This window comes from Toxorhynchites rutilus, chromosome 3 (assembly GCF_029784135.1).
Source record: "Toxorhynchites rutilus septentrionalis strain SRP chromosome 3, ASM2978413v1, whole genome shotgun sequence".
NCBI classification, from domain to species: domain Eukaryota; kingdom Metazoa; phylum Arthropoda; class Insecta; order Diptera; family Culicidae; genus Toxorhynchites; species Toxorhynchites rutilus.
In genome coordinates this window covers 227,460,038-227,482,660 of record NC_073746.1, presented here as the reverse complement: position 1 = coordinate 227,482,660, position 22,623 = coordinate 227,460,038, and the positions used below count along the sequence as shown (strand labels likewise).

Below are 22,623 nucleotides of genomic sequence, written 5' to 3'. Positions count from 1 at the left end.
AATGATCAATTACAGGTTAAAATTACCTCCAATCCGATACTGAGTGGTGGTAATGCGACGTGCCATTGAATGTAATTTACTGTAAAATATGTCACAAGCTGGATGGGAAGAAATTTTCCAACTGTGAAAGCTGTGGCGAGTGGCAAATGCAATCGCTAAACAGAAAGGTTTAGCCGAACAAGATGGGGATATCGAGTAATAACAAAACAATAAACTCTTTAGATTGAAGATAATTTTGTGATCCTGAAAAGGACCCTTTGTAGCCTGCATGTGAATCCAACGAGCGAACAAATCGTAATGAATGTATTTTTCTGCCATCGCTCCCTTTTAACGCTCATTCGTTCGTCTCGTTGGACTCGCCCCTCTGGCTGAGTCTGCCGATTTGTCTCTATCCTGTGAGTGTGTACCGCTAGAGTATAAAACACGCGGACCCCAACAAAATATCTTATTTTCTTTCAAACCGTATACCCGTGTGGTTGTACGGCATCGGCATCGTGGACGTAACAAAGGAGGACAAGTTAAGGGAAAGGCAAAGTCTCACTCGAACCGTGCAGGTCTCCAGTTCCCAGTTGGTCGCATTCACTGATTGCTCCGCAAGGGTAACTAGGCCGAACGGATTGGTGCCGGAGCACCAGTATACCTAACAGCGATTATAGAGTTTCGGCTGTCGGAGTGCTCGAGTTAGCTTGCACGCTGCTCACGACAATCAGAAAACCCGCATCAAGAACAGAGCAGCTTCGGTTCGGCGCTCATCAAGGCAACAATTAGTTTCAGTGAGTGGCAAAGTGTTTCTCCGGCACGTCGCATTAAATGTAATTTACTGAACAACATGTCACAAGCTGGATGGGAAGAAATTTTCCAACTGTGAAAGCTGTGGCGAGTGGCAAACGCAATAGCTAAACAGAAAGGTTTAACCGAACAAGATGGGAATATCGAGTGATAACAAAAACACAACACCAAAGGTTCTTTTCAGAACCATCAACATATTCATAAAGAGTAAACAGTAAACTAATCCATTTTTCAGGTAGATAGGTAGGTATTCACGTAGGAGAAGAAAATAAAACAATATATTTAAAATATATATTTAACAAAAGCTGTCCCCTTTGTATAGTCCTACGTCACTCCGGTTATGTCCCCGACATTACCCACCCGTCTTTTTTTATGATTTTTTCAAAATGCAAATGCAAATTCAAAATGGCCGCCATAACAAGATAGCGGAATATTTTCATAATGTACTGTATTCGAGACGGTGATAAATAAATAAATAGTCAAATCATTTCATTTGATACAGATATTGAGGGGATTGCAAAAAAATACATAGTCGACCATTTAGTGGCTGCGACCTTTTTGAAATTATGTTGTCTTCTCCAAGTCAAGTCATTCGGCCATTTATTAGCGACGGTCAAATTGAATTTTTCAATATCATCGAATATGCAGTTTTATAATGACAGTAGAATTGAATGTGTCTTCCAAATTTCAGATCGATCAGTCAACAGGAACGGGATCAATGTTCTATTAATCTACTGGAATTTTATTTTTTTTTATGGTTTCGCGCCTTAACACAAAAATAAAGTTTAAATGGCCAGTATTTTAAATTGAGATCGTTGTTATATCTTATACAGGGTTTTCCATTTCGAGCTTCCGAAAGTAGACAGCCCTGCGCTGACAACCGTTTGACATAGCTCTCAACCAAAGCGTCATATCGTTAGTTGAATGTCTGCCATTTTACAATATGGATCGTTTTAGCATCGCACAACGTGTTAATTTTGTTAAATTATACTATAAAAATGATGAAAAACTGGCAAATGTTTTTCGAGCATTACGGACGGATTTTGGTCGTCATGGACGGCCTACAGAGCACACAATCGCTAATGTAGTGCGTAAATTCGAACAAACTGGATCCGTAGCGGATATTGTGAAACCTGTGCATCATCGTAATGTGCGTTCGGCCGAAAATATTGCTGCTGTTGCTGCCAGTGTGGAGGATGACCCGAATGTTTCGATACCACGGCGTGCTCAGCATTGGGCTTGTCAAACACATCATTGTGGCGAATTTTGCATTTGGACTTGCACCGTCATCCATATAAAGTCCAACTGGTACAAAAATTAGAGCGTGGTGACCATGGAATGCGTCGGGCAAACGTCGATTGGGTGAACGAACAACAGCAGCAAAATGCTGAATTTTAGCATCAAATTTTCTTCAGCGATGAGGCACATTTCGAGCTCGGTGGCTATGTGAACATCCAAAATTTCTGTATTTGGGGCTCAGAAAATCCACACGTGATTGTTGAGAGGCCTTTGCATCCGCCAAAAGTTACTGTTTGGTGCGCATTATGGTCTGGTGGAGTCATCGGGCCGTATTTCTTTGAAAATGAGGACGGCGAGACGGTAACTGTAAATGGTGAGCGCTATGGCCGCATGTTAACCGATTTTTTTTTGCCACAAATTGAATATATGGATACGGATGACATGTGGTTTCAGCAGGACGGCGCCACGTGCCACACAACACGAGCGAACATGGCCATATTGCGAACGAAATTTGAGGGACGCATAATTTCACGTTTTGGTGATGCCAATTGGCCGTCCAGATCATGCAATTTGAACCCGCTAGACTTTTTGTTTTATTTCAATTTACTTTCGGAATTTAAAGTTGGAAAACCCTGTACTATATACTTCCATTCAACCGACTTCTTACATATCTCTCGAAACTCAGAAAAAATGCGTGGTTCTATAGTTGTGAAACGCAGTGTATAATATATTTACAAATATTTTTTTTTAACTGCAAAAAAGCTGCTTTGATTGATACGAAGATCAGGTTAAATTGCTGTAATTATGTGTTTCGGAATTCTTCTAAATATTCAGAGCGACACAATCAGTTCCAACCTATTTCGGCATCTATGAAGGATATCATTCCGAATCTACCAATGCAAAACTAAACATTCCCAACTACACAATTGCAGAAAAATCGAGGGCAAACCCTTCAGAAAACGATTCAAGTCATATTACGGAATTGCATGCGGAACTACAAAGAAGGCCTCTCGGTTAGCCGCCAGCAGTTCAAAACAAGAACTTTGCATTCAGCTTCACAGCGGAGAACCTGGCCGAAACAATACCAAAAAGAGACCGACCTGTGTAAACATTGCATTCTTGTGCCGATGCATTTATGCTGCTTCGTTGTTTTGCGGAAGAAAGAGAACAACCAAACAAAAACATAAACCGGTAGCATGCTCTCATACCGCCCTGCGGAACTTGCTTCCGAATTCTGTTCGAGCATGAAAGAGGAACACAGAGAGTTTGCAAAAAGAAAGAAAAACGGAAAATAAATCGAACAACGCCTCGGGCATCGATGCGGTGAAATTGATTATAAAAATGTTGCAAATATGGGAAGTGAAGATGAGCGGAAGATGTGGTCGATGTTTAAGAACAGTGTATAAGAATTGGAAAAATCAATATAAATTACGATCGATTTTTGGGGAATCAAGCGAGGTGAATGGGATTCAGTTGCGTGCTGAATGAAGTAGAAATTGTGGAAATGTAGCGCACCAATGTTGTAAATTTTGTCTAGCCGTACACAGTATACAAGTCGATTCCAGTAAAAGTCTCTGAACTAAAATAATCCAGCCGTGATAGTCTCAAACACAAACCAATGTCCTGTTTAATCGATAAAGCAGCAAACCAGCTTATTGACCACGCTTTTCCGTCCGCCACCCACTTGTCGACCGCGTTTCACCCAAACAAATGTGGTCATGCCAAAAATCGGACGGCTACCGCTCCCCCCTCCGACAAACAGATACATCAGCTGGTGCTAAACAAATTTCCCATAGCAAAAACGGACCTGGGAGTGAGAAAACAATGTCGCGTCCCGTGGCGATATGTTTAATCAATAAATCCATAAAAATGGAATTTATTCATTAGTAGCGTGCCGTGCGATCCCACTGCTCACAGTCCATCGAAATCAGCATAAAAGCAAAAAGATCCCATTCGGTAGGAAAACGGCAAGCGTGAACGAATCGAAACAACCCCTGTTCCATAATCGGGGTGCCTCGGAGAGCCTAATCGGTGGTGGGCATGCAAATGAATCGAATATACACATAATGCCGATTGTGCTCGGTGTGATCTGTTTGGAAAGTTTTCGTAGATATCCTTCCCCTGTGTCTGTGGACAACCGGGTGGCGAACTGGCCAATTCAGTGAACCGTTAAATGGAAAAGCGTATGCATGATTTGGATGAGCGCGTGCACAGTTTGTGTGGGGTAACGTTATTAGAATGAGTGCAAGAAAAAAAAAACTTGGTGATTGGTGATTGAAGCACCAAACAGGACTAATATCGACTTGCGATAAAAGAACGCTAGGGTCAGTGTATACTGTTTCCAAGCTGATAGTATCTCTTCCCTTTTTTCATCTTGCTAATTCAGCTAGTTATTTAAAAAATATCCTGTTAAGAAAATAAACCTAATATAACGATCACTAATACTTTATACTGGTGAAATCTTCATGAATCATTGTGACATTTCACTTATAATATTTGAATATTCGTTCTTCAAAATAATGCAGGAATACAAGAAAGAAAGAAATCTAATTAATAAATAGAATTGAAATTTCGCCATTATTTAGTATCAGTTTGATATATATGAAATCGGAATTCACTTATGAATAGATTTACATACTAATGTAAAAGATAAAAGTTCATGCCGATCGTCTTTTTAAATGTTTTTGACATATTGTTAACAATATCCGATTCAAAATATCAGAAGTTTCATGCAGTCCCAAAATTATTTCGATGTTCAAAATAATGATTTCGTGCATACGATATGCGAAAATCACTGTTTTTTTTTGCTATAAGCTGAAAAATTCTGCTTCCGGTTCGCATAGAATGTTGGTGGAAGAAATACTGTGAAATATTTTTTTATAATAGAGAAATATTGGGCGATTATGTAGCAGGCCCTCCGGAAGAACCCAAAAGTTGTCAAATCGGAGGCGGACTTCAAGAGAAAATGGATTTCTGTTCAAAAAAAAAACTACAACCTGACGTTGTACAGAACCTTATGGACGGGGTAAAGAGGAAGGTGCGAGCATACGGGCTTGGGCCCAAAGTATGAATAAAAAGAAAATGCCAAAAGGTGTTTAATAGTTTTTATTTTACTATCTAAAATTTTCAAAAGGATCGGTCTACTGGGCGAATTTCTACAGCGTTTTTTCCGTGATGCAATTTGAAGTGACACACCCTTTAATGTTTGTTCATGAAATCTTCAACATTTTCAAGTCTTTCCATTAGTACATTTTATCAATTTCTCCCTGGTGATACATTTGCCCCCGGATCACGGTACCACTTATTTCAATAATATTTGCTTGATTAGAAAGTATTTGCTGGCCAGTGTTTTGGTTCTTACAAAAATGTAAATTGAATGAATGATAAATGGTTCGCAGAAAATTAGGAGAAAACGCAATATTGAAAAATTCCTGGTTCAGTAAACCTTTACTTGGTTCTTAAAATTCTTTTGAATGACGCAAATCGGTCTGTGGAAATCAAAATTTTAAGGTCATAAGTACATGATAAATATTACAAAAGTATAAGGTATTTAAGGTAAATATTTTGTTTAATTTCAGGCAACAAGTTAATTCTTCTCCTCATTGTTTTCTCCAATAATTTTCGATTGCTCTGAAATATAATGTTTCAATTCAATTGGCACATGTATGATTTACAAAAGTTTACCTTCTATAAATTCGATTGAGCTCAATTCAGTCGAGATCAAATAATTTCTTCTAAATTTTTTGAAAGAGAAACGTTCACTCTCAGCAAATACCCTCCGTTTATATTTACTAATAGCAGTGGTTCAGAATACCCATCGATATGTTACCAGTATGCATGACCACATAATAGTGCAGTAATAGTGCAGGGAAATATTTGATGAATCTATCTTTTCTAAACTAATCAGCGAAGGCTTGTGATATCTTCAAAGAACGTCAGAGCATGGCTGGTGTATCGTTAAGGGCGATTCGGTTTGAAGTACCTAATAGAAAACGATTAGGTGTAATTGACGTGGAATTCTGGCCTTGTAATGGATCTTCGGTGATTCATTTCTGTTTCGAGCAGCATATTTCTGGGAATCTTTCTGTTTGTATTGCTTTTATTTGTATTATGGTGGACCCCGACCTGGAGAGCAGAAACAATATGAGCTTTAGACGATTCGATATGACATTTGAGATTTAGTGTTCGAATCTCTTGCAGCGTGTATAAGTTATGTTTGAAGATATATTTAAAAAAGGACTAAAAATATTGGGAAAAGGGAAAAAAATACGTTTTCCACTATAGATCTCATAGTGAACCATATAGGGATTCAGAAAATTTACCCAGTTTTCTAATTTAGTACCCTATACAGTTTTTTCCATAGCGCTGGTGATAATTTCTGGGGGTGCAGTGCCGCGCCGTTCTCGAATTTTTCTGAAAAAAATCACAAATATAAAAAAAAACATACGAACATATTTAAATATAAATTAAACCAGTACGGGGCTTTAAACATTCTAAAAAAATAAAAATTGGGAAATACATTTTTTGTGTATTTTCCAACACTTAAAATTTTGAAAAAATTCATACATATCTAAAAAGGCGCAAAAACACATTTAAATACCAATTAGAGTAGTACTGAATCTTTAAATCCCCTAAACATATACTTAAATTTTTTGGAAATATTTCTCGATACACCATAGTAAGATGCATTCTCAGTACATTTTTTTTCAAATTTTTATCTCGAAGCTAATTAGAATGGCGTGCAAAAAATCGAAAATTATGTTTTTCACCGTGGGTCCTACAGTAAACCACATAGGGGTTCAAAAACTAGTCAACATTTCTTATTTAGTACCCTATAGAATGTTTTCCATAGTTGGTGATTTGGTTTGGGGGTACTTTTCACTTCTTTACCCAGCCAGGTCCTTTGGCTGGAATACGTATTCTCTATCTTAAATGTATTCTCTAACGCGTGGCGTAGCAGATTTTTTAAATTCGAACTTTGTATCAAAAATTAAATTGCAATGCTCATTTACACCGCAAAATCAAAATAACGAAAAAACTGCTATACTATGCGATACAAAATACATTCATACAAGCTGGAAACAAATTTCTGCCAAAGAATATTTCGATGCGCCAGGTCGTGGTCCCCCGTTAACGTGAGAACTGAAAAGAAGTTTTAGTCACTTAGAGTCCGGAATCATAAATGAATTTTTAAGAAAGCAAAAAAGTGCAATCAAAACAATTTTTCTTGATCTTTTAAAAAAAAATATTGAAAATTGCTATCCCCATGCGGTTTTGACGAAATTGTAAACTTTTCTTGACACCCGCATTAGTTACTTACTCTCAGTAAGTAACACAATACCCTATCAAATAATAGCTCAGAAAAAAATATTCAAATGCTGAGTATCCTACCTATTTTGACGACAGCGTTTGCGAGGTAATATTAGAGAAATTACCAAGAAATATTATAGCCTAGGTTGCCAACTATAATTTAAAAAAATCAGGAAGAAATCAGGATGGCTCATATTGGGTTCTTCGAAAGTTTCGTGTCGATTTTTGGGAAAACAAAAGCAAAAACAAATTTTTATAAGCAGACATACATTAATTCAATTCTATATGCATAGTTTCGTTTCACAATCTTTCGCCACTTTCCACACAGCTCAAAAATATTCTATATATTCTATATATTCTCTCAGAATATGTTTGGTTTGTTGTCGAAAACTTTTTCAAGTAGTTTTTATGCTGTATATAGAGTTGAAGTTCTTGCCCTCAAGTGAATTTTGCAGGAACCCCTACTTGTGATAATCTTTAGATGCCATATCCGGTTTGTTTTAGACTCCAAAAATGTTCGTTACGTTTACAGTCGTTCCATAAACTTAATGGAGATGCAATTTGTGACGTCGAGTACCCCTCGGTGTCCAGTGTAAAAAAACTGTGGGAATCTCCGCAACATTCGACTAGTAAGGGAAATCGCCCTCGTCTGCAAAATGTCATTGAGTGACGAGGCAAGTTATTAATAAAAAAAGACATCTCCTGTTGGAAGACAATTTTTTGAACTACTAAAGTGAAAATTTATTATTCTAGTTAAAATTATTTGAAATCTCTGTAGGTAAAAACTAAAACTATGTAAGGTACACTGGGGCAAGTGGAACCCCAAAAACCATTATTTCAAAAATAAAGTGTCCTATTTTTCCTGTTTTTGATTATTTTTCAAAACGAATTATACACATCACTACTGTAGCCGATTAGCTATTAATATATGGAACCGAAAAATGAATTCCTCAACTAGATTTTAAGTTTGGCCAAAAATAATCTCCAAGTCCCCAAAGTCCACTTACCCCTTGATACGGGGGTTAGTGGAAACCTGGAATTTTATGTTTACAACAAGTTAAACTCTGTTAAAAAGGTGTTTGGGAATGAATAAAACAAACTGTATTCACTTTCTTTTATTCTTTGATAATACAAAATTAATTAATCAATGCATTTAAGGAAATAAAAAAAAAATGCAATAAATATCGTTATTGCTTCGCAAGTCTTCAAAATCAGGTCAATAGATAAAAATAGCAGGTACATCGCTAACCACAGTTATGATTTCTTCGAAGCTCTCTTACGCTTTGCTTTCTGTGTCGCCTCTTTAACCGATTTGATCGTTTCCAGCTTCACAACGGCATCAGTCGATGTTATAACTTCTGCCCCAGGACAAACTTTTTTTCTCTGCGCTTTGGAAACAGGAATCTGTTTCACATGGTCAAGGAGAATCGCTTCAAAAGAATTATTTTGTGGATTATCATTTTCCATTTGGTCATTCCCTGTTGAGGAAGCAATGCAATTACAAGTTGCTGAAGCTGCATCTCTGGTGTTTGTTACTCTTGGAAGCGCCTTCTTCGATCCTTCGACGATCTCAACAGTGTTGTCATCTAACGTTTGAGCTGCTTGCTGTGATGCGATGAAACGTGCCCATGCTCTCGGTTCGTATTTGTCTTCCGGAATCACCTTATCGGAAAACGGGTATACGCCGGCCTTGCGGAACCCATTTTTAATTATTTGTGAATCAAATGATCTCCAAACTTTGGAGATAATGTTTGAAAAAGCTGATTTAGACAGCTTCGTCCCATAGTGATTCCGTTGCCACTGGATAACGCACTTGTCATAGTCTTGCTTCAATGGTTTAAACACCGCCAGGTCCATAGGCTGCAAGAGATGACTTGTGTGGGGCGGAAGTTTGAGTATCACAACATTATTCTCGATTGCTTTTTGGATGAGAGCAAGAGAAACATGTGATACATGGCCATCGTAAAGTAGGACCAATTGTCCCTCAGCGGTAGCGCTCAGAAAGGACCGTTCGAAGTAGTTGGCGAAAACATCCGTCTCCATCCAGCCGTTTTTGGTTGCAGCATAAACTATTCCAGGAAATTCATCACATTTACTAGCCATCCAGCTGTTCCATACGTTGGATCCTTTGAAAATAATAAGTGGTGGTAATTTGTCACCAGCCGCATTTCCTCCCATCAATACAGTAAAATTTTCTTTTCCTGAACCGCCCGTGACACGATGAGCAGCTCTTCCAGTTTCTCCCACAGTCTTAACCCGACTCGGATCGAGGCAGAAGCTAGTCTCATCGATGTTATATATCTGCTCTGGAGGAACGTTCGTGGTCACCTGTTTTAGGAGCTTGAAGTATTCGGTCATCACGAAAGGATCAGCTCCTCGTTTCCGTGCGACCTCAACGGCTTGGGGCTTTTTTTGCGATAGATGATGCCGGCGCTTAAAATTCCGGAAAAAATCGTCTCCCGGAACACCGCTTACAAACGGTGTTTGAAGCTTGTTAACTTTTACGTACTCTGCTATTGCCAAAATTGTCTCCTCTTTGGATAGTCCAAAGCCCCACTTATCCATTTTCTTGATACAGTCGGCGATCTGTGTTTCAACCTTCAACGGCAAAGCAGTGGGTCGGCCTCCCGTTATACTTTTAATGCCTCTCAGACCTTTCACTCGCTTGAAGAGTGTTGCATATGGGATTCGGAAGTGCTTTGCTGCCGCTTTTATCTTCATCTTGCCGTTTTTTACATCATCCATCGCATCTGTCAAGTCCTGTCCACTGTATTTAGCAGGAGAACGCTTGCGAATGTATTTGCGAACCATTCTTCCGGTGGCTGTAAAGATTAAAAACATTCAATAAGCAATGTTTACTTTCACGTATTCCACTTAACCCAATTACAAAAACATGTGGGGCAAGTGGAAACAGGCCGATTTTTATAGTAAAAAGACAATCTTTCACATTTTGTATCGGTAAACACAAAAATAAGCATTTTTCAATTACCTAGTAGTGAAATGTAACCAGTTTTCCGAACTGCCGATCGTCGAAAATGTAATTTTACTGACAGCGTAATCGACTCTGATCGCAGCTGCAGAAATGCGATTGTAAACAAAGCAATATTTGGTTGCGTCTGGTGGTTCACAACGACTAAAAAGTACGTTTAGTAGATGTTTATTGATTGTTTGGCAGATGTTGTGTGGAAACAAAGCAAAATATTTTTTGTTATTTGTTTACTTTATATTTGATCCACTTACCCCCAAATTCCACTTGCCCCAGTGTACCTTACATATATTTACAGCCGTCAGTAAATTTGGATTATTAGAAAATCCTACACACTTAATTGAAAAATGTGTTCCTAGATTGTAATCCTAACCTAGAATTGAAATTGCGATACCTAAGAATTTGTACGGAGAAAAACTGTTAAAAACTGTTAAGTAGTTTGTAATTGCTAAATTGACAACCTTATTATAAATAAAATATTTACAGCTGAAGCTGATCCGAACTAACGCTAGAGTTTTCATGAGGATCTGCTAGAAGAAAACAGTCACAACGCAATTCATTTAAGTTTATGCGATCAAATTGTGTGATTGTGGCAGAACTGATTTCTGCCGCTTCATTTCTTCATCAGAATCAGTCTTCTTCCAAAAACGACTGACTTGGAAGATCTCCTGTGATTCAAGAATAATGAATGAATACAGCTTGGAGATCAATTGCGAAAGATTATGCAAGGACATCAGTTCTTTTTTTCAAATGCTTGCAATTCAAATTTTTAACCGTATAAGAATATTACATACTAGCTGACCCGGCAAACTGCGTCCCGCCCAAAATTAGTTTTTCGTTATCAATACCTTCAAACATTCACGTTTTTTACTAAGCGCAAGTTCATGGGTCAAATCGCAGAACTGTCCATTGATTGATCTTCCAATCGACCCCGTTGAATTTACCTTTTACTATAAAATTCCTAGTTCTTCTACCAAAACTCATCATTATAATATCAGATTATTTTCTGACACAATTCTCCTTCAATATTCTTCAACCACTTGCAAATAACATGTTTCTCCGTTACATGGAATAAATGTTTGATACAGAAAATATGATAGAATAAAGACAGCTCTAAATCGGACAATTCCTTCCTCGAGTTCTGCTCTTATCAACATATTCGGCAATCCATTTTTATTGGTATAGATAGAAGAAGATGAAGATATTTCGTTAGAGCAAACATCAAATGCACTAACAGCGCTTGTCACTATGTAATTGTAGAACATAAGGGAAATTCATTTTCCGAATTTTCCCTTTTTCCTTCAGACTTTTCCAAAAAAATTCAGTTGTCATGTTTAATTGGTATATTTTTGGTTGAAATATGTGTAACATTTTTATGAGACCCCCTCTCCATTCCAGAGGAGGGAGAGATGTCATACCATCATAGAAACATTTCTTATACCAAAAACCCTCACATCCCAAATTGTGCTTGATTAGTTCTCGAGTCATGCAGAAGTTTGTATTTCATTAGTATGGCAGCCCCCCTTAGAGAGGGGGAGGAATGTATTCATCATAGAAACGTTTCGTGCCCCCTAAAACCTTCACATGTCAAATTTGGCTACTTTTTCTTGATTAATTCTCGAGTTATGCAGAAATTTGTGTTTCATTTCCATGGCAGACCCCCCTCCCTTCTTGAAAAGATGGGAGGAGTGTTGAACCACCTTAGAAATGTTTCTTGCCCCCTAGAACCTCCACATGCCAAATTTGGTTCCGTTTGCTTAACTAGTTCTTGAATCATGCAGAAATGTATGCTTCATTTGTATGGCAGTCCCCCACCTTCCCCCAGGGAGAGGGGAAGAGTGTCTATTCACCATAGAAACGTTTCTTGTCCCCTAAAACCTTCGCACTTCGGGGAGGAGTGTCTAACCACCATAGAAACATTTATTGCACCCTAAAAACTCCATATTTCTAATTTTGTTTCATTTGCTTGGTTAATTCTCGAGTAATGCAGAAATTCGTGTTTCATTTGTATGGCAACCCCCCCTTAAAGAGGGGGAGGAGTGTCTAACCACCATAAAAACATTTATTGCGCCCCAAAATCTCCATATGCCTAATTTGGTTTCATTTGGTTGATTATTTCTCGAGCAATGCAGAAATTTGTGTTTCATTTGTATGGTAGAATTATGATTCTTATTATTAAGATTATTATGAGAGTTGTCATTTCCAACCTGTAAAACCTCACATATTTATTACGGATAATTTTCATTTAAATTAGGCGAAAAATACAATAATCAGCAAAAAAACAGGATAATTTCAGAAAAATCAGGCAAAATTTTTGTCAGGATATCAGGAAACGTACCAAAACGTCTGGGAAATCCTGAAAAATCGAGAAGGTTGGCATCTCTGATTATAGCTAACAATCGACGGTTAACCGTCACCTGAGCAACTTCCAAGAAGATAGATGAGAAAACGATAGTTACTTATAACTCGAATATGACCCTAAAATGACATCTCTTTCGCTAATAGAGTACCGTTTGGGTTTACGACGCTTATTTCTCCTCCATGAACATTTGGAATTCATAATAGTTAAGTTTATCGGTATAGCATTAACATAAGCCTTCATGTTAGGTGGTATTCTAGTGTAGAGTCACGAATTTCGGACGTTTTTTCGAGCTCCTAAAAAAAAACAAAGAATACTTTTACCATACATTACATCATTATTTGTTCATCTATCTTTTAACAATAAAACCAAAATTGAACGGAAAAAATATTCATAACTAAAGGGTGTGTCACATCAAATTGCATCACGGAAAAAACGCTGTAGAAATTTAATTTTTAGGAATTATATCTTCAGCTTTCGCTCATAATCAGATAAGAGCGTTGGCCATGCTTCACTGTCAATTTTTTGTAAATTTGGAAAAATGTCGTCGAACGAAAAAGAGCGTCGTGAATTAATCCTGTGCACTCATTTCGAGAATCCGAAGTTGTCACATCGGGACATCGGTAAGATGCTGGGAATCGTTCAATTCACGGTCAGCATAGTACTAAAACGATACTTCGAGAACCTAACCATCGACCGGAAGGTGAAGAACGGCAAAAATGGATGCTCCGTCAGTGAAAAAGATCACAAGCGCGTAGTTAAGCAGTTTAGACGTGATCCGAGAAGTTCGGTCCGGGATGTCGCCAATAAGCTGAATTTGTCAAGTTCATTCGTCCAGCGGACCAAGCAGCGGGAGGGCCTGCGTACATACAAGGTTCAGAAGGCTCCTAACCGCGACGAAAGGCAAAACATGGTGGGGAAGACGCGAGCCCGGAAGCTGTACACCGAAATGCTGACGAAGCCGCATTGCCTGGTAATGGACGACGAAACCTACGTCAAAGTGGACTTTCGTCAGCTGCCGGGCCTGTTGTTCTTCTCCGCAGAGGACAAATTCAGCGTTCCGGAGGAGATTCGCAAGCAGAAACTATCCAAGTTTGCCAAAAAGTACATGGTGTTGGAAGCGATCTGCTCTTGCGGAAAGCGGAGCGCCCCCTTCGTGATGACCGGCACGGTAAACGGGCAGGTTTACCTTAAGGAGTGCCTACAGAAGCGCTTACTACCACTATTGAAGCAGCACGAGGGCCCGACCATCTTCTGGCCGATCTCGCTTCGTGCCACTATTCAAAGGACGTGTTGGAGTGGTACGAAGCTAACGGGGTCACCTTCGTGCCAAAGGAAATGAACCCGCCCAACGCGCCGGAGCTTCGCCCAATAGAGAAATATTGGGCGATTATGAAGCAGGCCCTCCGGAAGAACCCAAAAGTTGTCAAATCGGAGGCGGACTTCAAGAGAAAATGGATTTCTGTTCAAAAAAAAACTACAACCTGACGTTGTACAGAACCTTATGGACGGGGTAAAGAGGAAGGTGCGAGCATACGGGCTTGGGCTCGAAGTATGAATAAAAAAAATGCCAAAAGTTGGTTAATAGTTTTTATTTTACTGTCTAAAATTTTCAAAAGGATCGGTCTACTGGGCGAATTTCTCCAGCGTTTTTTCCGTGATGCAATTTGATGTGACACACCCTTTAGAATAGTTAAGAGCTGATAGTGAGGGGATTCAAAAAAAAAAGATGTGCCATGGCGTACACGATTCCAGTCTTCTGGTTATCTGAAACTAGAAAATCGAACAGATTCTGAATCAGTAAAGATGCCACTATTGCAAGAACTGCAAGAACCTCGGACAAGTCAAAAATATCTTTTTTAACAAAATGGTGGCTGTTTGAAAAACAAAATACGGTTTAAAACGTAGAGTTTCATGCGATAGAGAGATGCATGCAAATTGTATTCATATAAATTCGACATGAATCGGTTCAGTAGAACTTGAGATATCCTGTACTAGTTTCGAGAAAAACGCACTTAAAGTTCATTGTTATGGCTGTACCAGGCAAGTTACCGCATCACTAAAATGGCTATAACTCGGTAAATAATGGGATTTTCGATGAGTCCTCTCTATGGTATATTCTTGGATGCCTAAACTACAGAAATATGAAGGAAAAAAAAGATTTTTTTCAAATTTCTAGACTATAATACTGCGTTAAGGGAGTATTCTAGTGTAGAGTCACGAATTTCGGACGGTTTTTCGAGCTCTGAACAAATAGAACAAACGATATTTTTAGTATCCATCATTTCATAATACATATTGGTGAAATGAGGGGGTTAAAAGAAGTTGTGCCATGGCGTACTCGATTTCAGCCCTTCTGATTATCGGATACAAAACTGGTTTGTAAAATTAAATTTTTAAGTTGGTATACCTTCAAATCATAGACAAACCTGACGTCAAAATAATAAGTTATGAGCGATTTTCATATCAGTTCTATAATTAGTTAATTTACAGATCTGATAAAAAAAAATAGTTTTATACTTATAAATGAAGACAATCATTAGCTCACATATGAATAGTAGTCGGTGTTCGGTTATTTAGTCAGTGACATCATGATAAAATCAACGGGTTCAGTACTCCTTTCGGCCGACCGATTTCTTTGTCGAAGGAAGTTTTTCTTACTTATGCTTGTTCCACGACAATGCCAGTAGGGTCAAAATACGATATTATAATTTATAATCTTAACCATGTACTAACAAAAATGTTGGAAACAGCACATCTTTCTTCATGAAAATAATTTGGTTTTCTCCCCCTCTTTACACTGAATACAATTAATAATCACTCTTCCTTCGGCTTCAGTTGTTTTTTTCTTATCACTCTACTACTCCAGTGCGAAAACTATCATCCTGGGATTCCTAATTCGGATAATTTCCACCAATTATCCCATCATATCTCAAGTCTTCTCCCTAGCATCTGCCGCCACTCGAATTCATCAGGATGAGGTATGTAAACATGCTATAAAAGTCATTTTGAACTTGGCGGCAATTCAAAAGAGCAAAATCTGCATTGAAGGAACTACTTCTGCACAATCTCACTCAGGCGGAAGATTATGAGTATTCGACAAAGAGCAAATTCCGAAACATAATAAACCGCAGCATGCATTGTATCGGGACCTACACTATACGCATAAACATATTCGCCCGCTTCCCACTCATAAAGCGGGCTAAGCAAAACGACGAGGCAACAAACAAAAAAAATACATTGGCCGACCCAAAACTGTTCCGACATAATTCAATGCGTTGTTGTAATTTGCAAATTTTTATTATTCCTGCACGCAATGCTGACTTTTGAACGAAAGTGGGCTTGCGGTAAGTGCGTGTGTGTATACGAGGGCTGCCAAAGCTGGAAGAAACAATAAAACGATTATAAAAGTTTGGGCCCGGCTGGTCCAACTCGCACAGTAAAAAAAAGCACATATAGAGGTGGTAACGATTTGACGAATCGTGCTCGAGCCCAAAATCGGGAGGATTAAATTTAGGCTTCATCGCTTCGCACTCTTTCGGCCTCGCCAAACGCCTTTGCGATGTACACCGCCGGTTGGATGTGTGGCAACCATAGGCAAATTTGGATCACCGGGACATTCGGCGGTCATTTTACTCATATTGACGTTGCCTAAGTCCGGCACAAAGTAGGCCTAAGTCCGGTACAAACGGCCCATCAATGTAAAATAAGCACAAGCATGGTGTTTTTGCTGTTATCGAGGCTCAGAAAAGGGTCAGAAAACCTTTTTCTCACATAAAAAAGTTTCATGTATCTAGAATGTTTCAGGTGGTGATAGAGGAAAAGGTGAATGAAAAAAAACCTCCTACACATTTTTCGAATTTCAACAATGACAGAGTTATTAAACTTGTTTTTTGTCGGCCTCTGTTTACCACAAACTGGCTCTTCTTCTAAAAGTACGCCATGTAGGACAATTCTGCTTGAAAGATGGTTATATTTGATACAGGGTACAATTCTGAAACATCTATATCAATGGATTTAGGTAACATTTTGGAAGTAAAAAGATTCAAAAGTTAATGGTTTTCATATCAATTGTATTACAGTCAACTCTCCCTAACTCGATATCCAAGAGGACCATCGAGTTAGGGAGGTATCGAGATACAGAACATTCATATTTTTTTTATGTCGTAAACTGCAATTGTATTGTATTAGGGTAAATGTCCCAATTATGGTATGGAATTGAATTTTTGATTCATCCCCTTAAAGTCAGAAAACACCTTTCTCACATGAAAACTTTTTTTTCCACAATCTCTCAGAGGGTGATAGACGGTTATGTTTGACGAAAAAAAGTTAGCGATTTTTAACGTGTAATTATTATTTTATCCCAAAAAATCATGCTAAACTTGATTGTTTCTATCAATCAAGTTAAAGTTCTCTAACATCTCTACAATTTGTTCTTTGACACCCAACTTCTATCTCTCTTAATTTGGATGCAATATCGAAATAAACAATTCCCGGTGAAAATTCAAGCAAAATTTTCAATAATCGCCATAATCGCCATAAAAGCCACTTAAATTTCACTTAGACGCTGAAAGATTACATCTTTCTTGAAATAAGTTTGATTAAGTATGTTATTCAAACTAAATTTCAACGATCACGCAGGAACTGTTCAATTACAAAGAAATGTTCAAATAGTTTCACAGGTACATTTTCAGTTGATTTCAATATTCCGGACATATTCTTCAAGTTTCATTTAACGTTGGAAAGTGTAATTCCAATAAAATCAACTTGATATCCAACTTAATAGGACTACTATTTTCAGCGTTTTCCTCAGCTCTTTCAACACCTTCCAGTGTATCGGTATCTGACATCAGATCACAGCAAATCACGTTTTGATCCTTTTCGTATTAATCATTAAACGACGTTGAGCAATCGAACGTTACTGTACTGTCGACATCATCAAGCTCGCGACGCATTAATTCTTCCAGTGGAATATCATCATCATCATCATTGAAGGAAAATTAGTTTTACCTGAAGCAATTTCAAATAGTCTCAGATTTAACCTTATTCATCATAGAAAGTAAAGGTATTTCAGTTGCATCCAATACCGGTATATCTGAAGGGTCCTAGAGTGAATTTAAAAACAGTAAGAATGCTGAATAACATGAAGGTTAAAAAGGACAAAATTACCGTCGAATCCTCCATTTCTTGCTGTCTTCGTTTAACTAATCGAACTAATTAATCGAAAATGGCGATAGTGCTGATTCAGGCTATATGTCAAAGTCCAGCTGCTGAGCTACGGAAGTAAAGATCAATCGAGTTAGGGAGGTGAAAATCCATGGAAAAATGAATCAAAACCCATGGAGTAAGGGAGGTATCGAGTTATGGAAAGAAGAATGCTTGTAAAATCAAAGGTGCCATGAAATTCATCGAGTTAGAGAAAATATCGAGTTACAGAACATCGAGTAAGGGAGAGTTGACTGTATATAATCTTATTAATTTTCTTGTATAATCGAGTTCAACCTGTAATATGCATTATGTCCCTAAACCTCCATTCGGCACTGTACAATATGTGATGACTGGTTCACTGCGTGGTGTTTTTTTTTACCTTGTGTACACACCTTTTATTGTGTCAATTGGCGTTCTTCTCGCAGCCGAATGCCTTGGCACTCTGCCCAGCTCTTGTACATTGTACATTATTATGTTCCCGAGCTCCTAAATCCTTATTAACATTATTGATTACTTCCATCCTCCGCAAGAAAATCAATCAAACAGATTAAAAAACCCAGCCCAGACCACAACCAAAAACGAAGAGTGTGCTTGATAGATGATGTTAGGAAGTGGATGGAATGTTACAAATACGAAGACGTGAAGACAAGACCCAAAGGAAGAAAACTTTGCTTTTGTTCCAGGCACATCCAAAACCGCTCACGTGGATTAGAACATTGCAGAGAGCCGATGGACCAGCCGGCCGACGTCTTCCCTCATATATGCTCGCGGTACACTCACTTCGAGACCACCCAAACCAAAAGGATCAAAGATCCTTGCGCAAGCGTTTGAGGTTTTCGCCATTGGTAGTCACTGAAGCGACGAGTGGAATTCGGAAACAATATTGGATGTCAGCAGGCATGGTTTCGTCCATGTGAATGAACGAAAGTGTAGCAGCTTTTGGATAATCTGTGAAAACGATGGTTTTACATGTTGTGGTCGTGCCATTCTGACTGATTTGGAGTGGAACCGATGCGTGATGAGTTTTTTTTTCTGTTGATTTGGGCAAACCGACGGACCACCACCATCGCGCTTTGTTGCGACAGGCGGTGCAATTTGATTCGTACCCGCATGTTCGGCGTTGATGAAGGCTTCTCCTGGGGGTTGGCTCAATTCGGTTCGAACTCGAGTTGTCATCGTAAAATTCAATCAAACTTGCATAAAATGTTCAATAATAAATATTTTTGGTTGATTGTAAACGGTTCATCAGCATATAATAATTAGTTTCGGAGAGATATGACTGTTGCAACGAATTTCAGTTCTTCGTACAAAAATAAATTGTAGCATGATAATCTTCCCCACAAAGGAGACCCGATGAACTTCTGTCCCAACGGTATGAGCCACGCAAGCAATAAATAACATTCTAAACTATAATTTCAAATATCAATTTAGGACTATTAGAAAATTAAGCGTACATAATTCACTGCACGATTTCCCTGGGCACAGCAATGTTTTTGTGCGGTCCGCGGAACGCAGCGCCACCGTGGCGCAGTTGCATTGCAACATTTCCTTCATTGTTACAAGATAAATCACGTGTGCTGTTGTTGGGATTCCCCTCGGGGGAAAAAGTAGCGCAGCTGAGTGCATCAAACAAACTGCACCGTGCCAATGGGTCAACGCAGTGCTGCGAAGACCTTGACTGCTAGCTTTGGGCGCTGGATCCACCGGAGATGACCCCGAAAGGTTGGGGTTGTTACCCGCAATGGATGTTCCAATGAAAGTTATTTAGATTGTTTTCCGAACATAATAATTACCTTAGTAAGGGAAATCAGGAAAAACCGACACTGTGGGTAAAACCGACACCATCTGATTTTTTAAATAATTTTTTGAAAATTTCCCGATGTCCGCTGTACACACCTGTCATTTATTACGTTTCGAGACACCCCACAGTTGCGGAAGTCGCTTTGCTGTCAAAACAAACAACAAAACAGAACCGGTCAGCAAACAGTAGGCAGTCCATGTAAAATTTCGCACGTGGAATTAAAGGGTTTTAGTCAGAAATTTTTGGAAAATTCGATACTTTTGGGGTTTCAATTCATCCTAGATCATTGTTCAGTATATTTTGTGAGACGTTAGGTGGTTTAGTTGCTTATCGATGCTCGAAATCATTGTTTTGAAATTTCGATTCCATTCGGGGTAACATCGACACCTGGTAAAACCGAGACCTGGTTTGGGTTTTACCGATAGGAAAATTACGTTCTAACTTTTCTGTAGATGTCTCGTGTTCATATTCGAGAGACAAAACGGTAGAGCTGAACAGATAAAACAGCCAAAACTAACGTTGAATCGGGCATATCAACAAAAAAGCCTGGTAGAGCTCATGGTATCCCTTTGTGTACTCCGGATCAGAAGCAGGAATTTGTGTATTAGCTGCTTGATCTTGAAAATCGTCTGATTTTTGAATTGGTCAGAAAAAAACAACGTGAAACATCCTTACAATACGAAAAATATGAGTGCAGGCTATCCCAGGAATCCGAACATTCGTTCCGCAAACCTAAGACTGCATCAGCGACGAGAGCTGTGGGGTTCAATACGCCATCAGTGAACAGCTTTTTCTTGCAGTTGAAATACATGAATTTGCTTTTTTATCATTCAAAATCTGAGCGATCCAATTACATACAATTTGCAAATATCCCCTCTCTCCCCTATTAAAGTATCCACATAGTATACAGATAGCCTCTTAATGCTTTGAAATTATTGTAACAAGTTTTCATTTGTTTCTTCAAAGCACTCACTCGCACTCCCATTTATTTCACCTGAAAACATCTGTTTTTTGTATTCTATCAACTAGAAAAATCTACTAGAAAAATGATCACCAGATAATGTAGAATGGTTCATGAATAGTCGAGGAAAGGTTTTGTAATGATTTGAAGTCGGAGAAACATGGTAAATCTTGGAAATATGTGGAAATCCTTAGGGTGTCGGTTTTACACCGATTTCCCCTACAGGGGGTTTCAAATGGTGCTCCGCGAAGTTATAGCAAATGCTCTCACTTGAACACCCATCTTGCAAAAAAAAAACATTCTTTAATTTAATTTCACTGGGCATATAATGATTTACCTTGTTTGCTCCAGATCAGATGTCGTGTAACTGCAACTCACAACCGAAATAAAGTTTTTCCCAGTTGGGTAACGTCAATGTAAGTTGGATTTGTTTGATTGATTCAAAAATGCAGGTGATCCGTCAAATATTTTTGAGCTTGAGCTTTGATAGACTGTACAATTCGTAGTCGCTCCCCGTGATTGACCTGAACCAGCGAGATTGCACAAAGAACACACTAAATGACTAAATTACGGAGTAGCAAATCATTCTCATTGTGCAAGTTTTGGTGATTCGAGCTTAAAATAATCAATAACCACTCCTGCCACGTCCTTACAGTCAACAGAGGAAGGGAAGGAATGTTAGTATGATAATTGCCGTCCGAAGGCTAGAAGGGTTGCCTCTATAGCGTGGTTCTCTAGCGATTATCATGGATTGGATAGCTGTTAGTGGGTAGAGGTAAGAATCAGGATTCACTGAGGTAAGTGATTTGATTATGTAAACGCGACCTATCGACCACTCACATGAACTCCTCTACAATCAATAGAACCTGCGATATGTTCCGTTATTCCTTCCGCGTACATGGTATAGTTCTCCAATGTTTATTTATGAAATCAGTTTAATGGGGCTGGGGATAGAACAAAATTGTGTACGTTGATGGAGTAACTACAGTGTTAACAAATCACTGCATTAACATATTTTTGATTAAATAGCCCCATCGACTGCAACGCACTTAAGCCAGCGCTTGGTCCAATCCTTGAAATATTTACTATATTCGATTTGCAGTATGATCATAGGCATCATCTTCGATATTTCCATTATCTCATCTCGGGTGCACGTTTCAGCACCGAATAAGAAAAAGTCGTAGGGATCTAAAACAGGTGGATTCGGTAGTTGCTAAATGTTATTCGAGTCACGCACAATAACAGATGTACTCAATACAGCGTAACTTCCAGAAATGTAAAACTATCACAATACAAATTTTATAGAATGCCAATGACAAATGTGCCAACCTACAAAGAACAAAAAAAAATAAAAACGGGTTACTGAGAGCGCCACACGGTGGTGATTCCGGGAACTTTTTGATCAAGGTAGTATTTCCATTTTTGGGAGAGGTACAATTCATAAGCGACTGTAAATAATACAAATGATAGTCAAAAGACACCTGGGACTACACCAAGGGCTGTCAGTTCAAATATATTGTTTTATTTTCAATTGTTCGAATTTTTCAAATGATAATGCCTTGTGCGTAATCTACCCGGAAAATGAATGAGTTGACTACAAAAATTAACTCTTTATGAAAATGTTTGTGGTTCTGAAATGAACCTTTGGCGTTGGTGTTTGTTTTATTAAGGCTTTGCACTTAAAAGTTCATTCACCGGGGATATTTTAGGGATGATGATGTTGTCTTGAATTATAGTGGTTTCATACTTTTCAATTCTTTGGTCTCTATACTTGAAAAACATCAATTGAGAAAACTTGACCTAAATTGTAACCCTCAAAAAGACCATTTAGGACACCTCGCCGCCGCTAGATGACTGTTGAATTGTGAATGATGTTTTGGGTCTTATCCTTCTTTTATTCATTAACGGAGACTTTCAATCATCCGATTCATTCGTCTCCGAAAAATATTTTGGGGTGAGTGTTTGACTAT

The 22,623-nt window shown here is 38.5% G+C and overlaps 1 protein-coding gene across 1 annotated transcript; it reads right to left on the bottom strand.

The window, feature by feature from the left end:
- Positions 1-8,145: 8,145 nt before the first annotated feature.
- Positions 8,146-10,605, bottom strand: LOC129776947 (uncharacterized). Its single transcript, XM_055782909.1, has 2 exons — positions 10,328-10,605; positions 8,146-10,160 (listed from the first exon to the last, which is right to left on the bottom strand). Exon 2 carries the CDS (start codon positions 10,147-10,149, stop codon positions 8,593-8,595), a length of 1,557 nt encoding a protein of 518 aa, XP_055638884.1. The 5' UTR covers positions 10,150-10,160; positions 10,328-10,605; the 3' UTR covers positions 8,146-8,592.
- Positions 10,606-22,623: the final 12,018 nt, after the last annotated feature.